The sequence below is a fragment of the Cynocephalus volans genome, chromosome 8 (assembly GCF_027409185.1).
Source record: "Cynocephalus volans isolate mCynVol1 chromosome 8, mCynVol1.pri, whole genome shotgun sequence".
In the NCBI taxonomy this organism is placed as follows: Eukaryota; Metazoa; Chordata; class Mammalia; order Dermoptera; family Cynocephalidae; genus Cynocephalus; species Cynocephalus volans.
The window spans coordinates 119,535,389-119,560,969 of NC_084467.1; the positions used below are offsets into that span (position 1 = coordinate 119,535,389).

Here is a 25,581-nt window from a genome sequence, read left to right on the forward strand (position 1 = left end):
TGTTAATATCCACCCTATTAACAGGGCAGCAGCTATTTTGTAGATAACCTATATCTATTCTTAAATGTAAATACAACTTTGCTAAAAGGAAAAATGTTAACATTTCTGTGACCCTGTAATCTTGATCTAAATGTCAAAGTGTCATTGCGCACAGCACCATCCCTCCCAAAACCAGTTGCACTCTCTTATTTTTCTAAGATCTAATTTTGCAGGTTTAATAATTTTACAGCATATATTTTTATCCCAACACCAGATTCTTAATGATTTATTTAAAACTGGACACCACCAAGTAAAGGGAATTCTACGGTTTCATTCCCATATACTTAATTTATCCCAATCATATAATTTCCCATTAATACCAACCATTCTCTTGCCATTAATATAATGTCCAGTAAATGATGTTTGCCAACTTAGATCATACTTTGGACGTCCCCTGGGAGGGTACCAAATTTTTCCCTTTCTCATTTTATATCCCATGTAACCATTTACCCAGATGGTGGGAAGAGGATGGGGACTTCTTTTATTTATTAATTTCTTTGGTAAAGGCAATTGCTCATGATTAATTGTAACCGATGTTTTTGAAACATCCGTTGGCATAATTAATTGACTCAAAAGGGACAATTTGGAATTGTTCAATCTTCCTGGATCTTTGGTGGGACTATCTAATTTTATGACAACTGTTTGTGTGTCGTTTTCTGCATCTTTTGGAAACTCAGGAAACTGCCACACTGACCAAAACATCAAAAGAGAAAATAAAAGCAGTACCGCTATGCCAAGGCAGAGATCCTTACAGCGAAAGCAAGTGCTCGTAGTCGTGGTCCTGCCAGCAGCTCTACCTCCGGCAGCCTTGCCAACTCAGAGAGGGCAGCCCAAGCTATTCCTTTGAGGACTCCACCATGGCGTGGACCGCACCAGCTGGCCTCCTTTACCCATTTCTTTCCCTTACTTCCAACTTCTTGAGTTTTTTTCTCTGCTGATAACTCATACCTTTTAAAATGTAAACCAAGTTAGCTTCTTCCAACTCTCCTTTCCACCAGTTACCTTGCCCCTACCACATGCACAATCCATCAGCACTTAAAAAAAAAGGCACAGGGATAGGATGGAGCCTTTGAATGCTTCAATTATTTTCTTCAATTATTTTCAATTAAGAAAGTTATTATTATCAATTATTACTAATTTCTATTATTATCAATTGTTTTCTTCCTGTCATCTTTTAAATTAAAAGAAATGAAATTTGAGGGTGTTTTCTTTTCCTGGCTAATTTATAGAGAATATCTGTGATCACCAGTGCTAGTGTTTATGAAAAGGAGTAGTGAGAGATCATGATGGAAAGAGGCCAGATCAGTTTGTATGTGACCTGCGACCAAATTACAAAGAGCTTTCATTTCTAGGCTAAAGAGTTTGGATCAGTCATCAGTACCTGTCACCCACTTTCTTTTATTCAACAGTGGAGCAGTGGCTCTCAACTATGAGGTTGAGAGGAATAAACTTAGACAACAAATCTAGATTTTCTGTACCAGTGTCCATGCTGGTGCTAACTGTTGCGTTTCCTCAAGGACTTCTCAGACCTCAAACTTTTTGGTCCTTTAAAAAAAATTATTGAACACTTATAATAGTGCTTTCTACATGCCAGTCACTGTTCCAAGTGCTTTAAAGTATTAACCTGTTTAATCTTTATAAACAATGCATGCAATAGATGTTGTTACTGTCCCTGTTTTACTGATGAGAAAACAAGGGCACAGAGAGATTAGGGAACTTGCTCTAGATCCTACAGCTAGAAATTAGGAGGTAGAGACAATATAAACCCAGCAATCTAGCTCTGGAGTCCATGCTCTCAATCTCTGTCTATGCCACACTGGCCAGTGCTTGTGAAAGCAGAATGCTGGAACTCTCTGCATCTGAATCACCAGGAATACTTAAAAGTGCAAATTTTGGCCCACCTCTGATTTACCATATCAGAATTTTTTTTCAGGGGGTGGGTTTTATAATTTTTATATTATAAAATCTTGCATGTGATTCTGATATGTGTCCTTTGTTAAGAACTTCTGTTTTAGAAGGACCTATTACTGTCACTGCTTTCACTTCTGATCCCAGGTTTCTTTGACTGTAAGATTAATGCTTTCTGAAAGATACCTAATTAATACAGAACCTAAAATTAATACTGTTATACTTCAGTTTGCCTTTTAAGCCATTGCTCACTGAAATTAAGATGAAATCTTTTCTAGAACAATACTTGACCAAAGAATGAAAATTAAATTTTCATTATTTCCTATTAATGCATTATATTTCAAAAATGCACTTTAAAACTAAATGGAAACTGAAATCTTGTTGTTTATTTATGATGAGAATGATGAAAGCTCTACTAGGCTCTGGAAAGTATATCCCATGTACTATGAAAAGAGAACTCTTCTGACTCTTCTGGATTAAGGTCTGTATGGTATCATACCTCTATTCTTTTTTTTTTTTTTTTTTTTTTTGTCTTTTCCGTGACCGGCACTCAGCCAGTGAGTGCACCGGCCATTCCTATATAGGATCCGAACCCGCGGCGGGAGCGTCGCTGCGCTCCCAGCGCTGCACACTCCTGAGTGCACCACGGGCTCGGCCCTATCATACCTCTATTCTAATGTAAGGTCTGTATGGTATCAAACCTCCATTCTTAACCGGAATTGCAGCTGGCAATAAAGCTCAGCTTCCAATGTGAGCAAGTGTTCAGTTTGGCTATTTTGCTAGCCCAAGATTGTGAGAGAAAATTTATTCACTAAGATAGGTAAATCAGATTATTGCAGATTATGGTTAAAATTTTAAGGACATAAAAAGAAATTTAAGGGACATATGTTTTTTTCCTCTTTGTAGTTTGCCTTGTCAGACCAGTCTTTCCTAAAATGTACTTTAGGGACCTTTTATAGTCCCCCCTATTTCTTTGTGTGAAACCAAGATCAAAATTGCTTTGGAAAGAAAAAGATCAAGATGTATAGTAAAGGCTGAAGGAATGTCCAGTCACTAAGGATCATGTAAGGAGAAATATAAATTAAGTGGGACCCCCTTTTTCTCCCCTTCCAGGAAGTTGGGGAATCATTGATATGAAAGAGTCAGCTAGAATATCTTCCTGTGTTCCTTTCCCACCCTGCCATGCTACCTATACACACAGATGACATTTAAGACTACTTTGAATCTCTGCCTAGAACGTTAAAAATTATTTTTCATTTTCAACCCAACATTTTCCCCTTTTTTTCCAACAAAAAATAATTCTCTTAGATATCTACGTTTAAGTTTTTCCTTGAAGTGTTTCCTAGTATCCTGTTTCTTAGGAAATTGTTGACTCAATTGGCTGTAGCCACAGACCCTCTTTTCTGCCCCCCTGTAGATTGCTTTTGTAGCATATCTGGCAGATGCAATTTAATCTATAGGAAATTCATTTTCTATCTGTAGTCTTGAGTAAAGTGAATTTTCTAAAATGAAATATATTGTAAACATTATGTCTGACAAACTTTCAAATGGTTAAACTCTTTATGCATTTAGTGCTTGATCTTTTCTCTTAATAAGACCTTTTTTTTTTTTTTTGGATTGCCCACTCAGCAAATGACAATTGATAACAAGTTTCAGGGGTCCTAACTTATTTCCCTAAATCACACATGCCCAGTCTCTGAAAAAGCTCTCTATTATAGCTGATAGCTGAAAAATTTTGAACTTTGATTAGCTCAAGTTATTAAATGAAGTAATGTGAAGTACAGGGTCAAAGACTTCTAGTCCTATACCTGTCCAAAACATGTAACCAAGATTTTGTCGATGAGCTTTCTCTAGGGAAAAATATCCTGATCTGGTTTAGAAACACTTTCCCTGAAATTCGCATCAAGAAAGAATAATGATTTGGAAGTTACTATCTTATCCTTGGGAAAGTATTTGCAAGAAACTATTTTGACCAAGAAACTCAAAATTAATTCTCGCTTTTAAAAAGAGAGGCACATATAACCTTAGGTTGAACCATACAAAATTACTGTTTGACCCACAGAAATGACAACTTTGTATGGTTCAACCTAATACTTTTTTGTGTGAATAAAAAGTGAGGCCAAGGTCAGTTGGGCAGGTTTGGCAGGCTTCCTGCAGAGGTTGATATGAGAACCATATCTTAAAGCAAAACTTGGGTTTGTACTTATTAAGATTTCAAGCTGAGGTCTTGTGACCTTGCCAGCACTATCAGGTTTGTATTAATTGTCAAAATTTTCCTCTTGTCAAAATGTAAACCTTGGCTCACTCTTGAGCCATCTGTTGTACAGTAATAGTTTTGATTTGTTCTTCCTCTAGCTGACATGCTTACTAATGGTGCAGATGCAAGCTTTATATTTCCTCTTATTGGTCTGCAGTTTTATTTCATACATTAGTGACATAAATAATGTGTTCATATTAGCTGTTTATATTAATAATTTCTAGTTTGGGGATAAGTAATGTATTTTGCGTGTGTTTTTACTATGAGAAACCCTGCATCATAAACCTTTTAATAGACTTTTAAATGATTGCATGCTATTTAATTTTACTACCTCTAATTTATTTTTTTTATTTTCAGGATATGTCACTATGTCTATGTATCTTAATGATTTCCTATTTCCTTATTGCTGTTGTTTTCTGATCAACAATTAATATTAGAAAACATTAGTTCCAAGTGTTGTAAATTTAGATATATACTTTGAAAGGCCTACTTCTAATTACTGCTTTGGCCCTGTTATTTTTGAGGTTTGACATGCTCTTCAGTTTGTTTGGCAGCTTGAAAAATGGTAAGGTAAATGAGGTAGAGTGATAGAAGAAAACAAGCTCTCTAAGATAGGAGCATAGGTTAGAGAAAATTTAATACAACACTATTTTTGAAATAAGGATAGATGCTGTTTTTATTTTTGATCTGGTTTTATCAGTTTTATGTGTTGGAAAACCATTCTGATCTCTGGAATCCGGTGAGTATGGGCCAAATATAAACTGTTAAGAGGCCAGTGTTGTTAATATTGACCTGATATGCAAAACTTTTAGCCTAATAGAGGTCCATGTTGATCCAAGTGAAAGCTGCTCAGTGTCACAAGTACAGCCTGTTGCAGACTGAGCTTCCTTCTCAGGGGACATCATTAGATATTAAATACATTCCTTTCTATCAAAGATAAAGGGCTCCAACCTTGAGCCAGAGTTTCGCAATACAGGAGAAGCTGTTTTCTGTAGTATAGTAGGGACTGGTACTTGTAGATGGTCTCCTAATGAACAAGACTGGTTAAAGCAGGGAATCATTTTATATGTAAACACACACACAGATATATCTTTATTTTATTTCATTTAATTATATAAATGTGCATTCATTTGTCCATTTTTTATGTGAGGTCAGTGTATTTTCTTTGAGTCCAAATCCACTATTTAGAGTTCTGTGTTGCCTTTTTTGTGGAAGTTACATCCATAGTTCATCAACCATAATTTTTAGTATCAGTAACAGTTACTTTAAATTAGAATAAGAACTTGAAGATACTTGTTAAGCCAACTTCAGACTGTTATAATTTTTATGGTGGTTTTGCAATGAGAGAAAATTTTTTAATTTATTCACTTTTATCAAATATTGTTCTCTTTCTTTTCATATTGTATTTTATCAGTTCATGTCATATTTTATTAAATCACACAATTATACTAACAAATACGATTAGCAAAACTGGTTTTGGAAAAAAACCCACGACATCTAGTTGTGAATGTTCAGTGTGCTATATGGGCACCAAGGAGTGAGTGAGTTCTGTAGGGGGAGTTGGAAGAGTTATTTAATCTAGCAAGTCAGTTTCTATGCTACATGGATGTGTAGAATCAACATTTGATAACTCTTAGTAGGACCTTAATTGTTTGGTTACAATTACCATCATAACCTTCACCTAAGCAAAATGTAATCCTGTTCTTTTGGTAAGTCGACTTTTGCTTTCTTAAAAAGAGAAAAAACAGATAATTTTGGATGCTATGTTATGCACTAATATTTCATCCGTTTTTAACAAAGTACTTGGAAAAGGGAATTGGGAGAACTATATGAAAACAGCACATTTTCTCATGTGCAATATTGCATAACATTGGAAAACTGATGCTTTATTTTCACAGTGGAATGTTTTGGTTTTTCCCCCCACGTTTCTTTAACTTCTTCTGGGAATAGGAGTAACAATGTGTTGATTATAATATTTATCCACATAGTTTCATCCCTGAAGATACCATATGGTATCTAAACCCTATAAAGGCTTTTCAGGAGTCCATTTGAAGATGTCTTAAAATTAGTGATATAGTTTTAAATGACAATGCCAAAAGATATATTTATCTTTATGGCAACATCCTTTTTCTAACTTTAAAAAATTTTTTTAAGTAGTTTCATTTTTGTTGCATTTGGTGATTTTAATTGACCTAATAGAAAGTAAGGAATTTAGTTCAAATTCATCAAATTGAACCTCTGCTTTTCCAGGATTGGATTGCCTTCACTAGTTCATTAATAAGTATTTAAGTAAAGTGATAGGAGATGGGGAGAGTATATCAAGAAGGCTAAATAATATGGTTTTTGTATGCTGTTAAAAAAATAAGAAAGCTGTCCCTGATTATTTTAACCCCTATTGAGATTTCTTTTGACTGAATACCTTTAGTACTGTTTCACAAATTTATAATATAACTAGTAATTAAATTTGGGTTTAGGCTTCGAGTGACAAAATAATAGTGATTTAGACAAATTAGAATTTTATTTCTCTCAGCAGCCGGCCTGTGGCTCACTCGGGAGAATGTGGTGCTGATAACACCAAGGCCATGGGTTCGGATCCCATATAGGGATGGCCGGTTAGCTCACTTGGTGAGCTTGGTGCTGACAACACAAAGTCAAGGGTTAAGATCCCCTTACCGGTCATCTTTTAAAAAAAAAAAAAAAAAGGAATTTTATTTCTCTCTCATGTGTAAGTTCCAGAGATCTTATTGTAGCTTCTTGATCATCCAGATCCCTATCTCCTGTCTTGTTGCTCCTTAATCCTCAACTTGCAGCTTCCATCTCGATGGCCCAAAATGTCAACTCCAGCTGTAGCAGTAATGTCTGCCTTCTAGCTAGCAGGAAGGAGAAAAGGAGGAGGATGGCTTTCCACCATCACCAACATGAAGAAGTTGCATGTACTACTTCTCCTTACAGCCCACTGACCAGAATATGTGGTCTCACTTGGTTGCAAAGGAAGCTAGGGAATATAGTGTTTATTCTGGGTGGCTTTGTGCCCGACTAAATATCACAGGTCCTGTTTCTACTATAATATTATAGAAGAAGGAAAACATATATTGGGGACATACGGCTGTTTCTATGTCAATTTGCGTTTTCTCCAACCAAATAAAAACCTGGATTTATATTCGTTAAAAGAAAATAGCCTCTGTAGCACACTGCTGAATAAATAGCGGGGCACTGTGCTCAGTAACTGTTTTTTTAATTAATTGTTGAGAAGTCAGTAAATATTTGTTGATTGACTAACTAAAGATCCTTTGTTTCTGATGATGTGACTAAAAGGATTAACAATCTAAAAAAGAGTGAGATGAACACAGAGGAAAAAAAATGATTTGTGATTCACTGTTGTGAGGTTCAAGAAGCATTTATTTTGAAGAAGTGAAGGCATATGATTACTTTTTAGTATAAGATAAACAGTATTAGAGTTTGTAATGTACCAGCTTTGTTTCCCAGCAGTTCTTATCTTTGGGCCTTTTGGTAAACAAGCACTTTAAATTGTAGACTATTCCCATAGTTTGCAAACCTTTAATAATTAGAGAAAAGGCAGGTTAACTGTAATAATTTGTATGCATGCAAGCTATGATTCTTTTTAATAATAATGTGGTTTTTGGCTTTCTGCTGCAAAAGTAACTACTTTGAAATTTAATGAAGACCTAAAGTAGGAGACAGTATGTTCAGAAAATCATATTTAAAAACAATGTTTAACATGGCATCTAGATCTTAGCAGGAAACTCAGAGTTAAGCCTCAGCCTGACCTTAACCCATGACCAGTGGAATCTAAGTGTGTTTATTTTTACAGTAGCCTTAATTTGGGGCTTGCAAGTTTTTTGGTTTGTTTTCTCATTCAATTTAGAGACCCTGAGGTAGTGTTTTAACTATAGGAATTAAACTATTTATAATTTTTATGGCATGAAGATCAGCAAATTGTGTTTTTTACATGGTTCTAATATGTTATCTTACTCTCAGAAATGTGTGATCTTTGTGTCTAATAAAGCACTTTAAAAAAAACCAGAAAACGAAAAAACTCCCATGCTGCAGTGCTAGAATTCTAAAAGAACTTCACTCATCTCCTTCCCTCCCTCCCCCCCACATTTTAAAAGATGTTTTTTCATGGAAATGTTGCCTTGAATTACACAAAGCACAGGCAATTACTGGAAATGTTTTCTACACAGTTCTGTTCATGTACATCAGTTTCAATTTATTTGTTTTTCACATTCTAGATTTTTTCTTAGCTTTGCTGATAATTGCATTTCATAATCACATTGACATTGAACTAAGTTGCATTGAATTTTTATCATTCTCAGCTGTATCAAGTCCATCTTTTTGATGAGTCCTTTTATATAGCAAGTTTATTGAATGAATGATGAAACAATGAACACAGAAACAAGAAAGCAAAATGGGTTAAACTTAGGTTCAGTTTTATCTTGGTTTAACCATGCTCCCTTAAATGGAAATGCTAGTGTCCTTTTTTTTTTCTTTTGTATGTGTGACAGTTTTTATGTTTTTGCTGGGAAGAATTATTGAAAACAGTAGTTAATATTAAAGTCATAAGTTGTTTACAATCAGCTTTAGAATACTTACTGATACATACACATTTTCCAAAATACTTGGGCCGGACCCATGGCTCACTCGGGAGAGTGCGGTGCTACACCATGCCGAGGGTTGCTATCCCCTTACCGGTCAGGAAATAAATAAATAAATAAATATATATATATATATATATATATATATATATATATATATATATATATATATATATATATATATATATATATATATATATATGACTATTTAGTGGATAGATAACTTCAGTATCTTGTGACATTATCTAATCTAGCCTCCATCGTTTTACAGGACTGGAAACTGAGACCCAGAAAGTATAGTCTTGTCCAAATCATACAGCTATTTAGTGGCAGAGTTAGAATTGAAACCCCTAGTCCTGACTGCTTGACTAATACTCTTTATAATATATTGTAGCGTATATGTTATCAGGACAAGGAGTATTCCAAGAATACTGTATAATGCCTGGTAATGGTAGACACTCAGTAAATGTGTATTGCCACTAAGCCAGCTATTATATATAACAGATTGTTCTTTGTCCATTTTAGGATCACCTGCTGTTACCAGCTACCACCCATAACAAGACCACAAGACCAAAAATGTCAATTGTATTACCAGCAATAAACATAAATGGTAAGTTGAAATTTTAGTTTATGAATGACATGAGATTCCTCTTTTTAACCAAGATTCTCTGGATTAAAGGACATTTAAAATGTTGGGTAAGTATATGTCTATGTATTATTTCTGAAATATTTTCCCACTATTTTCCCACAAAATATTACTTTTAAATTGTTATTCTTTTTTAAAAAAATTACAGTATGTTTAAAAGGAAAAAAGTAGTTCTCTTTTATTTATAAAATTGGAAAAGCTATCATCTTGACTGCTCTGTAGACTTTCTGTCTGGGGTCTTTCTAGTCACGTATAGTGTAAGAAGTCTCTGCTGTGTTCTGACAGTAAGTTTGTAAATCAGGTTTTTGGAACTCAAAGCAGTTTTCTGTGTAACCTAAATGTTGATATGATTCTAGTCCAAGCCACAGAAGCCTATTTATGATTAATTCATGATACTGATGAGTTTGATATTGATAGTATTACTGTTGCATTTTGTTAGTACTAGTACTGGATATTAAACAAAATAGAAATAATACTATAATACTTTTAGGCTATCCAAAGATGTTAAGACATAGTGTACCTGCGGGGTCTAGAAGGAAAAATAAGACGTACACAGGAATCACTGTACTCCAAAGAGAAAGTCTAAGTAATATAGAAAGTACTAAAGAAATCTAGTAAAGGAGAGATTGCTTCCAGCTGGGTCCTTAATGGAGAAGAGAAATAACTTACACCCAATACCAGCTGTGTGTTATAAATGAGCACAGTTTAAAATATTGACTGATTGCTTTCTCTGACACATCGTATTCTGCTCATTGAAAATAGGAGAGTTGGCCGTCCTCCTCACGTTTATTTATCTGGCGTAATAGAACTGCTGGTAAGTTTTCTGTGTAGTGGTGAGAACTTTATATGAGGAAGATGAAAATGAAAAGCCCTTTGAACTAACCTGCAGTTGAACCCGTCCATATTCTCACTGATGATTATAATTAACCCCTCAAATATAATTATAAAACAAAACACCGGAATTTGGGGGGCGATTCTAAGTGAATTCTAACAAAATTTAGTCTTCAGGAAACCAGTATTATTCATTGTACATTTTAAGATCATAGAGAACTACAGAATTTTATGAGCTATGCACAGATAATTAGAAATGCTTAGGAGTCAACTATATAGACATAAAACATAAATGGTTTTTTTTTTCTGTTAAAGCATAACAAATTATGATATTTACTTAGTCTTAAAAGATGTTCAGAACAAATTTAAGGAAAAAAACTATAACATTGAGAAGAACATTTCTTTCTTCAGTAAAGGAATACTTACTTCTAAGGTTATTCATAGAATAATACTACTACTACCTGAAGAAGGGCAGTGTATTCCAAAGTATATTATATTACACTCCAAAGAATATATTTAGGAAGTCTTACTTATTCTCATTCCATGGGTATATAGGTTTCTCTGCTTAAACTGTAATTTAACTTTGGTCTGCTGATGCTCAGAAAGGCTATTTTCTATGCTTCCTCAAGGCAGAATTCTCTTATTTTTGCTCTTCTGGTATTGGGTTCATATGCAAGAGAATGCTTGGTTTTATTTTATATCAGTAAGCCACCCATTTATATTAAGCCAAAAACAATAATATGCTGTTTGACTCTTTATCTTGGCCAGGGGACTAATTTTTGAAGATGAGCCTTTCATGGATTTGGAAATAAAATTATTAGAACACCATTTCCTTTTTAATCTGTTTCAGATTCCTTGCAAATAAGTTTCCTTTATAAAAATTTTCCTTTTTGAGATATAGTAAACCATTAGAAAAATTAAGATTCAAATTTAAGAAATATTGACTGAGTATATGCCATGTGTTAAGTACCATACTGTATATACTCAGCCTCTTTTCTGAGTAGTCCCTTCACTTTCTTGGTCTAACTGAGGATAATTCTCAAATTACAGCCTGATTTTTCTTCCCCACCTCATGTTCTGCAGAGCCTATGGGGCTGGGGAGGGGTGGTATCCTTGATCCTCACTAAAACTTCAAATTATCTCACCTCCCTTCTCCTTCAGTCCCCCTAAAAATCTTTCAAGTATATAACATCAGACTTTATTCCTCTTATCCTTTTTTTTTTTTACTGTCATCTACCCCACATTTACCAATGACTCTCCACGACTACTTCTGTCATCTCTCTGTATAATTTCCACATACAGGATTCATCTGTACTCTAGCCTTTTTTTTTTTTTTTAATCTAATTTTATTCTGTACCACCTCTGGCTCCCTTCCACATGGTCATAATCTAGATCTCATCTTCATCACTAATGGCAATCCCTTTGAAATCTCCTCTCTGTTACTTACTCTCTTTAATATCCACAGTCGAGCTATTCTCTTACCTCACAAATCTCCAGTCCTTTGACCCTACCATTTTTTCCGTGTCCACTACATCCTTAATGGCCATACATTCCTCCTTACCTAATCTAGATTCCATGGTCCTGTGGTATTACCGCTCTCTTGCAAACATGCCTTACCTCCTGGCTCCTTTCTTCTTAGGTCCCTCTTGCTGGAAAAGCCCACCCTAATTAAACCCATCTATCCTCTTTCTGCCTGCTCCCAAGAAGCTGAAAATTGCAAGAAAATATCATTCAGCCAGGATAAGTAGATTCACTTCAAATTTATGACCATTAATTTCAAAGGGGCATTCAATACCCCTGGTCATTTCTAGTATATTCACTTTCCTTCTCTCTGAAGTAAGAATTTCTTACCTTCTCTTCTCAAATCTCCAACATCCTTTCACCCCACCCCCTCAGCTGAACGCACCAAATGCTACATTGAGAAAATAGATGTAATCATACAAGAGCTACCTCATATTTCCACTGTCACCAGCCCAGCTGCATCTATACCCACAAACTCTGCCTTCCCTTTTGTTGCACCAAAAGGAAAGTCCTCCATTGGATTCTCAATCCCAGCTTTGCTACTTACTTATGTATCACTGGGCAAATTAATTAGCTTTACTGTACCTCAGCTTCCTCATCTATAAAATATTAGTAACCCTTCCTCTTAGGGTTGGTGTGAGAATTAAATGAATAAAAATGCTTTAAATAGTGTCTGCCAATTTTTTGGTTAACTGATGTGTTACCACCTTGTGATCATTGTCATTGTCCTCATTACCATCATTTGAGGTAACTCCTTCCCTTTGGACCCTAAATCCTAGCATCTCTCACAATTTCAAAGACTTCGCCCCTGCATTTACACCTTTTCTCTTCTACATGATCTATTTCTTCTTCACTACTGGATCATTCCTATCAGCATACAAGATGTCTTAGTATTACCTTTGGTATAGGGAGACTCCCTTGACTCCACATCCTATTTCTGTGCTACCCTTCATAGCAAAACTCTTGAGTTACTTGTACTCACCGCCTCTTCTTCCTTATATCATATTCTCTCCTCTGTCTACTTTTACCAAGCTGTTGCTCCTTCACTCTGTTTAAATGCTCTTGCAAAAGGGTCATCAATGACCAATATTTTGCCAAGGTCAAAGGTCACATATCCATTCTTATCTGACCTCTCAATAGTATTTGACACAGCTTGACTATTCCCTCTATTTTTTAGTCACCCAATTCATATTTTTAAAAATTTCAAATCTATAGAAAAGTTAAAAGATGAGTACAGTGAATATCTAGTGACTCTTTAACTAGATTTCAATTAACATTGTTCTCTATTTGCTTTATCTCTGTCTATCCATCTACATTCATATGCTGTTTATTTTTTAAACATTTGAGAGTGAGTTGCAGACATCCTTACGCTTTACCCTTAAATATTTGAAAATGCATGTCCTACAAAAAGAAGATACATAACCACAATAAAGTGACCACACTTAAAAACAATTTTTTAAAAATTGATACAATATAGTTTAATATATAGCCCATATTCAAATTTCCCCATTTGTCCCCAAAATGTTCTTTATATCTTTTTCTTTTTAAAATCAGGATCCAAAGAGCATACATTACATCCATTTGTCACACCTTTCATTTCCTTTAATCTAAAACAGCTCCCCTGCTCTTTTTCTCTTTCATGACATTTACATTTTTAAAAATCAGACCTACTGAGGTATAATGTACATACAATAAAATTCACTAATTTTATGTATACAGTTTAATGAGTTTTCACAAGTTTAAACCAGTGAAGCCACCAATTCAGTCATAATATAAATGTTTTCACTAGTTCAAAAAGTTTCTCTGTGTCCCTTTCTGGTCTGTTCCCTCCTATACACTTTTGATGTTCCCTTTTTCTTGAAATAGTTTATTTTCTAGGCTTTCATGATACAATGGCTTGTTAGTTTTCCTCCTATATCTCCTCAGTCAGCTTAGCCAGCTTCTCCTCTGCTGTGAGAACAAGAATACTGTTTGTTATGTTTGCCACTTACCACCATATCCTCAGGACAATGCCTGGCATAGGAAACATTGCAAGATGAGGCACTTTCATTTGTGTTAGCTTGTGTAATTCTCAGCTGCCAGCTAAGTATTATCGTCATTTTATAGATTAAGACGTTAAGGCTCAAATAAATTGTACCATGTACACAACCACTACATAGAAGAGCCAGAATTTAAATACATTGTATAAAATATCTTCTGATTAATTGCTATATTGTGATTTCAGTATTAAAGACAGATGTGCAAATATTGAAAATATTTGGGACTCCAAAATTTAAGGTGGATTTTTATACCACTTTATCCTTATGGATAAAGGTTATACACATTCATCAAGGGCAGTATGATGCAATGTAATACAGTGTCTTGAATTTGATAGGTCCATGTTTGTTGAATGAAAGAATAGGTAAGGTAAATGTTATTTGGTCATTACTTTGTGGTCACTTGAAAAGATTTTATTATTTTAATTCTTTATATGATTAGTAACAGTTAGCAAGCACCGTCCAATCTTCTCAAATGTAAAATAATTCAAATGCCTCCTAGGTTATCTTTCTGCTACATTCGTTGAGATTTGGAGTTCCAAAGTGAAGAATGAAATGAAATTAACTTTCTTTTTAATGATTGTTGTAGAAAGGAAAACATGCAAAAAGTTGACCTGTGGGAAACTATAATCCAACAGGACTGCAAGACCCAGCAATAGATTTCTTCGGCATATTAGACATATGAACTTGACAAGCTGTATTATACTTATGTAATTTATAATCTGAAGAGTATAAGTTGTGTAGGCACAGAAAGCTTAGGCACCTGCTTATTGAAAAAGCAGAGACATTGTGAGGATATCCCTAATATCAGACAGAGTTTATCTTGAGCAATATAAGTGTTTGAGAAGATTGAATGAAATATATTTTCTGTCATTTCTGAGTTCAAAGTTGCATGTAACTTGGAAAGAAAAATGAGTTGTGGGTGATTCCTCTCTCTGAATTAAGTGGAGCATGTAGAATTTTGGAGAGAGAGGTAAAGGACAGAAGTGGTGACAGAAAGTCAGATTTTATTCAGCAAGTAACTTATGTAGTACACTGGGTTGGGATATTTGGGAAGATGAATTTGATTTTCCAATTTGAGCAAAGTGGATTACATTTCCAGATCAATGTCTGGTCTTCAAATATAATATGTAACGATTATACTTTGTGGTTTTGAGCTGTGGGGAAAAAGTTTAAGTAAAAAATAGTTAAAGAGAGTAGGATACGGACATGAAATTAATGCCATTTGTAATTTACCAGTCACTTCATTCTGTGTTCTCCATGCTAATTTTATTTTTGTAATTTATTGATCTTCATTTTGTATTCTCTTTATTATTTAAATTACTTTGTCTCATAAGAGAGTTGAAATCAGGTTAGTGAAGCTGCAGGAAAGAGAATCTTTCTCTGAGGAAGTCTTTACACCAAAGATTATGGTAGTAAAATAAAATGCCTTTTAAAAGGCTTTTTAAAAAATGGTTGCATGATTGGCAGAGCAGTGAATGATGAATTAGAAGCTATTGCTATTTTTTAAAAAGGGATTCCGGAAGTTCTACTTGTAGTACTATAAATCAACTTTTCCTGCTTTTAAACTATCTCCAATCATGTTGTGGTAAAACTACTCATTTCCTTTCTTTAACTCTTTATAAATAATTCAACAAAATAGAATGTGGAAGAGGGTTTTTTTTGTGCTTTTTTTTTTTTTAATGGTAACTACTTTGTAGACCTCTTTCATCGGGGAATGACCCTGTGAACACAGCCGTCAGCAGATATGTTCCGTAATCTGACCAACACTTTCATTGATTTGTTTTTACTATTTTCCTTCCCCTCATTTACCTGCCAGTCTGGTACGTGAGTAATAAAATAAACAATACTTTTACTCTAATCCTACCATATCATTATTAAGAGCCCAAATAGAAGAACAAATGACTATCAAGCTAAACTATGATTATATTTAATCTCAAAGTAATTTCCATGGAGAGAAAATCTAGAAAAACATACCGGCAATGGTATGCAAATGCCACTATCAGCACATGAAACATTTTTAGTCGGAAAGGGCATAACAGAATGGCAGGAAGCAAACTAAGCAAATAAATGTGTTGGTTTTAATAATAGGAGAATGTTGTTATAACTGCCTTTGATGACCATAGTTTTGTGGAAATGGCTGTCCCCCAAATAAATATATTTGGAAACTGTTCTATTTGTTCTGTTCAAGCAGGCTGGTTGCCTAAGCAGGCTAAGAGTTGTGCCTTTTACTCTTATAAATTCATTTCTCCTTAAAGGGCTACAGGTTGTCTATTTTTTTAAAAATGTATTTGCAACTTTGCATTTTCATTGCACTTTAGTCCATTTCAATGTTATATTATTGCATCCAAACAGTTGAGTGAATGGAGTCTCTCTTAAAACCATGTTTTAATTTTTTTTCAATTCGAAAGCAGTCACTTTATTTAACTAAGCAGATTGCAAAAACAATCATGGCAGACTCCTTAGTTCATCCTTCTAATAAGCCTCTTGATCTGGTCTTCCCTGTTGCCAGCATCTTCACCTTCCACAAAACGAGTGGTCTTCTTCTTCATCCCACCCCATGGAGAAGATAATTTGAAGGGCCACAGGAAGTTATTTGCTTCTTTGAAGCGCTTTCCAACAGTATAGATCTCATGAATCAGATTCTCCATGCAGATGATGCTGTATTTACCAAGAGATCAAGCAATCAAAGTGTTATCTGTCAAAGCAATTCACTTCTTATTGATTTTGTCATAACCACGCTTGCAGATTAGTTCATTTACTGACTTCAGGTTTGGGTACCCCCAAGCAATATATGGTTCCACAATCCTCAGCATGTTAGTTGAAGCCTTGCTGAGCTTCACAAAGGTGCCATTGAAGATCTGGCGAAGGCAAAGAAGCTGCAGCGCCTTTCGGATCTTTGGGCTCACACCATTGATACCTCTGATCCTGATGACAAATGTCAATTTGGGCTCTGCAGGTACATGGAAGTTGCCAGCTTTTCTTGTCATCATAGCCATATGAATCTCAGTTCTGTACATCTGCTTATATTCCTTGTGATACTGCTTAGCTTTTTCATAGATAAGTTTCCTCCTTGCCTTTCAAAGCATCTTTAGGGCAAACTTTTTCCTCAGGCGCTTGACCTTCAGCTCTGTGAAATTCCTCGCTTTTTCTTAAGGGTTTCTGACACAGCAGGAACCTTCTTTTTCTTCTGTTTGACACCCTCCATGGTTCCAGCTGGAAAGAGCTTTAATTTTTTTTTATGGATAATTATAGTTTTCCAACCTTTGACTCATTACTAAAGTCAATAGTAAAATTCTCACACTGAGAGTTTCTATTGAGAATAGGAGGAAAATTCACAGTATTCACCTGAAAAAAGAAATTTTTTTTTTTTCTCAAAATATATACACAGATCCATTAATTATGTATGACTGGTAAAGTAAGATGATAGGAGTTAACATTTCCTATACTAACTACGTAAGTAATACCTTTGTAAAGACCTAAATTTACATTTTGAACCCCTGGACTGATCTGGTATTTTTCTACTAAGAAGATAATCACCTAAGGGAGGCAGAGTTATGACTCAGATTATCTTTAGAATTTGGGTAAAATTTGGCTCGATTCCTCAGATCCCTTGTTAAGCTCACTGTTCCCCATTGATGCTAAGATACCAGTGAGGTCTAGAACAACAGTGGTAGTTTAGATAAGTTCTAAACCAGAAACAATGTCCTGATTAATTTTTAAAAGAGAGATCAGTCAGTACTGGGTAGTATAAACTCCCGATGCCTACGGCATAGAATCAAAAATTAGAAGAATATGATAGATAATAGAATCTTGATGACTAGCATCAGTTATTACCTTGGAAGATAAAACTTGAACTGGATTGTAAAAGAAACTTAGAATGTAAGTAGAAGGAGAGTATAAGGTATTTATGTAAGGATTGCATCCAGCTATAAGTGACAAAAACATAACTAAGCTTTGGCTTAAATAAATTGGGTATTTTCTTTTTTAATATATTGAGAAGTTCACAGGAAAGAACCACAATGAATGAATTCAGTTGCTGGTATTGATTCAATAACTTAAGGTTGCTAAGGCCAAGAATGATGAAATTCCCTTGGCCTTTCTCAGATGATCACAAAGTGACTGCTGCAGTTCAAGCCATCATGTCTGTTTTCCAGGCAGGAGAAAGGAGGAAGGAATGGTGTCTATCAAGAAAGCAAACATTTTCCAGAAACTTCTAGCAGACTTTGCTTATGTCTCATTGATAATAAACTGTGTCAAATATTGAGGCCTAGCTTCAAGGAAAGCTCACAAACATAATAATCTAACTAGGCATAGTGTGATTTGAAAATAATTTAGAGTTCTTTTAGTAAGGAAGTAATGGATATTGGGTGGACAAATTAGCAGTTACTGCTTGCGACAGCACTCCATCATATGCTTGTTGGGATTGAACAAGGTGTCTGGGAGGAGACAGTAAAGAGAGAATTCATGTTGAAAAAGAGACAAGAGAGAAATGTTTATTGCATGAGATGGCAGCCAGATGATTTAGGTCATTAATGAGTTAAAGAAGTGACTTTAAGCTATCAAACATAAAAATAACATGATGAAAACTCTTAAGAGACTATTAATCTGGCTGAGGACTATAAATAGAAAAAAGTGAGGAAAGGATAAGTTAGGAGGAAGGGCAGGGTAAATTGAACTGCTACAGAGAAGATAAGGTAGGAGACTTTGCATAAGATTGGGGCAAGGTGATTAAAGGCCTGAAATGGAAAGAAAGGAAAAATTTCAAAGAAATTCCAAAGGAAAAATCTATAGCAGTTGGCAAATAATGGTTTATGAAGGAGAGAGAAGTAAAAGCTAATTCCATGATTTTTGAGACCAAAACACTGACAGACTGTCATTCAAAGAAGTAGATAAAATGGGAAAGACTGGTGTTAGATTTAGGCATCTTGAATTTGAGATGACATTGCTGGACATTTTTGTGTGACTCTTGTAACAGAATACCACTAAGTAATTCTTGACTGATAAATTTGGTTTTCTCTTTCTTTTTCCTTTTGCTTTCCTTTCTGTTAGACACCATCAGCCCCCTCATAAATTAGTGTCCCTTTCTCTTTCTTGTATCATATCCTTCTTATTCACCACCTCGATGTTTTTACAAGATGCATAACTTATAGAAGTGGGGGTGGGCAGCAAGAAATATAGAGCAGGGATCTAAAGAGAAAAGGAAGAAAGCTGAGCTCCCTCTCTTTGTTTTCCCTGTTTGTGTGTTGTGTTGTTTTGTTTTGTTTTTTTTTTCTTTCCTTCACCTTGGACATGATTGGGGTTACTGAGATTAACCTCCTGTCTGTACTGTTGCAGTAGAATCATAACTGGTCTCCCTAATTTATTATTTTTCCATCTTAATACCTACAGTCCATCCTGAATATTGCTACCAAGATGAGCCATCCTTACATACTGCTTTTATTGTCATTGTCCTTTTTAAGATCCAGCAGTGGATTTTCATTTTCTGTGGGATGAAATCCAAATGCCTTAGCCTGGCATGAAAGGCCCAGTCTGTTCCCAGACTACCTTTTCAACTCAGTTCTAGTTGGATTGCTCTACTTATGTCCCTTGAATCTGTATTCATTAGTTCACTCAAAAATACTTATTCACTGAGAATCTACTGTATGCCAGACACTAGGGATATCAACATTGAATAAGGTATACATGGTTCCCCCTTTCCTGGAGCTTTTAAGTAGAAGAGCCAGAAGAAAATAAACAATAATAACAGCCCAAACAAAATAATTGCAACATGTGATAACTTGGGGAGAAATATGGTGCCTTGATGAAATATAATGGCTGGAGTGAGGGATAGAAAGGCCCTCTTTGATTAGATGGTGAGGAGATCACAGTTAAACCAAGACCTGAAGGATGAGAAGAAGCAACTGTGAAGAGTCAAGGGGCAGAAGATTCCAAGCAGAGGGAACAGCAAAGCAGAGGCCCTGAGGTAGGAAAGAATGTGTTAGTTTTAGGAACTATCAAAAGACCTGTGAGGCCAGAGTAGGAGTCGGGGAGGGAGAGGTGGCAAAGATATACGATAAGATTGGGGAGGTAGGTAGGGGCCAGGTCAGAGAGTTTATAGGCCATGGTAAAGAGTTTAGATTTATCAGTATAGTGGGAAGGTGCTGAAGAGGGTAGGAAAGTGACTTGATCTGATTTATATTTAAAAAGATCACTCTGGCTACCTTTGCACATGGGGTGTCCACGTCCTGGATTGCCTGCCCTCTTCCCTCCATGCTGCCTGTCTCCTTCCCATCCTTCAAGATCCAGCTGAAATCGTACCACCTCTGTAAAACTTTTCCTGTCTTCTGTAGGCCATTAGACTACTTCTGTAGTTCCTAAAGTAATCTTTCCTCCAGTAAACATTCTTAGGATAATCACCTCTCATTTATGACTTTATCTTACACTACTCAAAGCTAATCACCTTGAGGGTAGGGATTCTGTGCTGTATTTTTTTGTATTTATCTCCTTCTCCTGATCCCATGCCTAAAGAAGTGCTATGATACTTAATTTTCAATATATACTGATTTTAGTGTTGGAATTTTTTTGTCTTTTTATGATTCACATGAAATAGCTGTCCTATAGCTGTGTCTAGCCTCCCTCATTTCTTCTGCTTGGCCTTATTTCCCTCTTTCCTTCTTGTTTCTTGAAGTCATCAGTTTAACTCTTCCAAAACCATTAGGTTCTCTCCACTCAGCCTCTTCTCAACTCTCTTTTCTTTCTTTTTTTTTTTTTTTTTTTTTTTGTGGCTGGCTGGTATAGGGATCGAACCCTGGACCCTGGTATTATCTGCACCATGCTCTAACCAAGTGAGCTAACTGGCCAGCCCCTGAACTCTCTTTTATAAAATAAGATAGACTTTTTAAATGGAGAAAACAGAGTTAATGGTAGAGCTGACTTTATGTACTTAGAATATTATCACTTTGCTGAGAATGATTATTGCTTTGATGAATTATGGGCAGTTGTACAGGTAATTTTTTTCCATGAATAGTTTGTCTTTTTTGTATTTGATTTACTAATTAATTATTTAATCTATAGGTACTTTCACAAGACCCCAGAGGTTTAGATTAGATCAGCTTGCATTGTATCTTATAGGATATTAGTACTTCCTAGACCTAAAGGAACCAATTGCTGAACCCACTGTACCTAACTGACCTTCAGAGTCCCATTAGCTTTTAGTGAGATGACTTTCATTCTTTCTCCCTTGTGGCAAAAATCTGTTTCTACTCAAACAGATGATTTAGCTTTAACAAATAAAAACTAGAGATCAGCATCTATTTAAGCCAAAAAAGTTGGTTTGAGCCTCCTACTAATTCCAAAATCTGAATTATTTCTTTATTTTGCACATATTAAGCTTCTCAGAATGAATTTATCTTTGTACTGGAAAATCAAGAAGATTGAGCCATTTCACATAATCTCAAATTTCTGTTTTTCAGAAGAACTGCATAATAACCACAGATTCAATTCCTCTATGCATGTTCTTTTGCAATGGTACTGACTGGAAACACTGGGGACCATAACTTTCTGTGGAGTGTTACATAGGTCTTTCAGCACTTGCTTGATCTTCTTTGTTATTTGAGATATCTGTAGGCTGGGGATGGGGCAATAGGCCAGCATCATCTCACATATGTACTTGTACATGTCAAAGACATTATAATTTTTCTTCACATTGGGAAATATCCCTACTCTTGAGCTTTTACAAATGTTAGAGAGTCCTAAGAAATGTATATTTCATTTTTTAAATCTAGAAGCTTGAAATTGAACATATGGATACAGATACTTAATTAGATGTGTATGTGTTGAGAGAACTTTTACACTGAGGATGTTCAGTACTTCAGGCAAGAGTTGCCTTTGGACTCCACCAAATATCCATAAAGATATTTTCCTCCATATTTATTACAGATTTTACAGAAACAAATGCATGCCTTATGTATAAGATTTAGATTAAATAATGAGACAAAAATGAACTTAAAATAGATGGTTGCCAGGAAAGGAATTGTTAGGAAGGCCATATAAGCAGCCCTTTGAAGATATCTAAAGCCTATTTCTTTAATTTCACTCTACCTGCTATACAGGACAGAACCTTGTGGGAAATGTGATCTAACTGACATCATTACAGCATAGATTAGGACAAAGAGAGACTTATTAATATCTTTGTATTCAAGCCATAATATATCTAGGTTAAAAAGGCTTTAGTACAAAGTCATCCATGCCTACTCCCTTCCAGGGTTTGGATTCCCTTCTGCAACATTTTGCTCAGTGGCCAACCAGTTTAGATATAATCACCTCCAGAAATAGAGACTGCCTGTTTTAAATAGCTCTGGCAATTTGTAAATTGTTCCTTTTCTGTCTCTTCCTTACTCTACCCATAAATCCACAGGTTAATAATATATAAATACATTCTATCTTCCACATGACAGACCTTCAACTATTTGTATACTATATATACCCTCTGAGTCTTCACATACCAAGACCTTCCAGTTTTTGGAAGCTATTCCTATTGTGACCTGGATTCATGGTGCCTCAATTCTGGTCATTCTCTTCTAAATATACTTTTCAGTATCTCCTTAAAGAGGGCTGATAAATGCTGAGCATAATGGAATATCTCCAAATTCTATATAGTGTATTTCTATTGGTGAAACCAAAATGTTTTTTTTCCAGTTACATCAAACGTTGTGTGTTCTGTCAAATATAGTTCATAACTATTTCACATATATTACTACCAAGCCATATTTTCTTGATTTTGTTTGCTGCTTTGGATTTTTGGACTGAAGTTTAGGACTATATTTAGGAGGGCTTCCCATAGTCCATAGAATAGGTTAGACCCCCCTCTCTCACTTTATGTGCCCTGAATACTCTGAACACTCTTATTTTTGTAACATCCATCTCAGTTGTAATCAGTAGTTTATTGTCTAACTTTCTTGCTATATTGTAGGCTCCTTAAGGTTAGGTAACTTAATTATTTAATTTTCTTTGTTATTCCTGGTGCCTGATAAAAACACGTGCCTAGTACATAGTAAGTACTCAAAAAATATTTGTTGAATTGAATTAAATGTTTAAGGCCTCTGTGTAAGCCAGGCACTGTCCTTTGTATCTAAGAAAAATGTAATTAATTAAATCAGTACAGGCATACACACACACACACACACACAGTGATATTTAAACTGAATCTTGAAGATTGGCCAAGTGAATGAGGCATTCTAGGCACAGGGAACAGTATAAATGGGGATATCAGAGAAAGAAAAGCACTTAGCCCATTTGGGAAATTAAAGTAGTATTAGAGTGTATAGGTACTGACGTATAATGAAGCTATAGAAGCAAGCAGAAGCCAGTTCACGAAGGCCTTTTATGGCTGAGTTTGATTTTATCCTATGAGTAATGATGAGCTACTAAAAGATTTTGAGCAGGGGAGAGGCACAAACAGAATCATGTTTCAAAAGACTTCCCTGGCAGCAACGTAAAGGATAGATTAGAGAGGATGATGCTTTTACAGGGACAGTAGTTAGGAAGTTATAATCATCCAGGCAAGAAATGATGGGTATTTCAAATAATAAAAAAAAAAAGATTATTTATGTATATTAGTTGTCTATTACCTGTATAAAAAGTCACCCTAATACCTAGCAGTTTAAGGAAATAACACTATCTCACAGAGTTTCTTTCTTTCTTTCTTTCTTTTTTTTCTTTTTAAAGCTGACCAGTAAGGGGATCTTAACCCTTGACTTGGTGTTGTCAGCACCATGCTCTCCCAAGTGAGCCATGGGCCAGCCCTATCTCACAGTTTCTGAGAGTCAGGAATCTGGATGTAGCTTAGCAGGGTGGTTCGGATCTAGGTTTCTCTAGAGGTTGCTGTCAGGCTGTTGGCTGGGGCTGAAGACTTCACTGGGTCTAAAGGATGTGCTTCCAAGTTAACCTACGTGGCTGTTGGCAGGAGGTTTCAGCTCCTCACTTTATTGGCCTATTCCTGGGACTGCTCCCAACATGGCTTCCCCCCAGAGTAACTGATCCATGAGATTGAGAAAGTGAACAAGTGAGAGAGCTCCCAAGATGGAAGTTGCAGTCTTTTAATTTCAGAAGTCACTTACCATCACTTCTGCTGCATGTATTGGTTACATAGACCAACCCTGGTACATTGTAGGAGGGTATTGTACAAGGGTGAGAATACCAGGAGGTGGGGATTGTTTGGGAGCATCTATACCCAGAAACTGTTTGCCACTCCGGCTTGTCACAGTATATAAAGAGTAAGTCTAGAAGTCTGGAATATTCTGATGGTTTATGGAGATAAGAGGACAGAATACTTCACATAGAAACTATCATATTAGCCATTCCTCCCAGGTTCCTGTTACCTAGAGCAGGTAAATAAAGCATTTGCTTGACTGAAGGGTAAGATAGTTAAGACTCCATTGTAAATGTTAAGTAATGGTTACTTTGCAATCATTACTTAGTTTTATATTATAAGATATGATAATTTGGTTCCATAATTATTTTTATAATGTAATACAATTTCAGTTCAGTTTTACAAATATTTAGTGCATAGCACTATGATAAGTAAAGTACAGGTTTCAAAAGAAGACTACAATGTGATTCATGCCTTCAGAGAGTTAATAATCTGACTGGGAAGCAGGACATAAGCAGATCTCAGAGAATCTTAGAGCAGGGAGAAAACTTAGAGGCAATCTAGCATAGCAGCCTCATGATACAGGGAAGAAAATGGGTTGAGGGAAATGAAGAGCTAATCCAGCCCAGCTGCTAACAGAGCTGAGGCCAGAACCCAGACTTTTAGATCCCCACACAGAGCACTTTAGTTAAATGTGAAGGGTAATGTGTTCATACCACCAAGAACATTCTTTGCGAACATAAGCCATTTTTATATTTGAAGGCAGAATGACTTAGTATTTGATGTGGGGAAAGGTGAAACCTAACATGTTAGAAGACATTTCTGTTTTTAGTTGGAAGACCAACTCACTGTGTCACTGATTACTGTGTGATTTTGAGCTAAATTATAATACATTAGTAAATACAGGAGAAAATAATGAGCAATGCTACATCCATTACAGTTTTTTAAAGCAAGGACCACCCTAATTGATAGTGAGATATTTACATAAATTTTCCCATTTTAAAGTGATAATATCCAGAGTTCAGTGAAGTAAGAATTATGGAGTAATTTATCAATAAAGATAGTATGTAAGTATGAGCTACACTATTGGAATAATGACAGCATAGAAATAAATAAAATTAAGAATTTACAAGGTTTATTCAGTATATGTCATAGTTTAAAGTATTTTGGAGGGTTTTTTTTTTTTTAAACAAAATGCTTTTTAACCATTTGTTGCCTATGTTACTAGTTTTAAGTTGCAAATTCAGGTTCAGTTCCCCTTTTTGAGCACCCACCATGTATATTAAGCATATTGCTGGGGTCTTTAACATATACATAATTGCATTTGGACCTCACAAAGCGTCTGTGAGATATGCATTACCCCCATTTTACAACTAGGGTGGCTGAGAAATTAAGAGAACCATAACTGAATTTTCTGCATGGTCCTTTGCAGTCAGTTTTCTGTGGACTGAGTGCTAGCTTTTAATAGCGTCTTCAGCCCTTTGCTTAAGTACACTGTGTAACTAAGTGAAGACAGGAGAACTAAATACCAGTTTATGTTACTGTAATTTCAGAGTAGCAGCTAGTATGTTGATGTTCTGGTCATCTGTAAATAT

General features: G+C 35.4%; 1 protein-coding gene and 1 pseudogene across 2 annotated transcripts in view; one reads left to right on the plus strand and one right to left on the minus strand.

The window, feature by feature from the left end:
• Positions 1 to 25,581, plus strand: part of ATF6 (activating transcription factor 6) — a 192,650-nt gene that overhangs the window by 132,676 nt on the left and 34,393 nt on the right. The window contains exons 15-16 of one of the 2 annotated variants that reach the window (XM_063104252.1): positions 9,346 to 9,430; positions 10,229 to 10,280. In XM_063104252.1, the coding sequence (XP_062960322.1) occupies positions 9,346 to 9,430; positions 10,229 to 10,269 (126 nt within the window). In that variant the 3' untranslated portion in view covers positions 10,270 to 10,280. Of the gene's footprint in view, positions 1 to 9,345; positions 9,431 to 10,228; positions 10,281 to 25,581 lie in introns of those variants that run through there. The other variant, XM_063104250.1, reaches the window with a different exon arrangement.
• LOC134385028 (large ribosomal subunit protein uL30-like) lies at positions 16,317 to 17,062 on the minus strand (annotated as a pseudogene).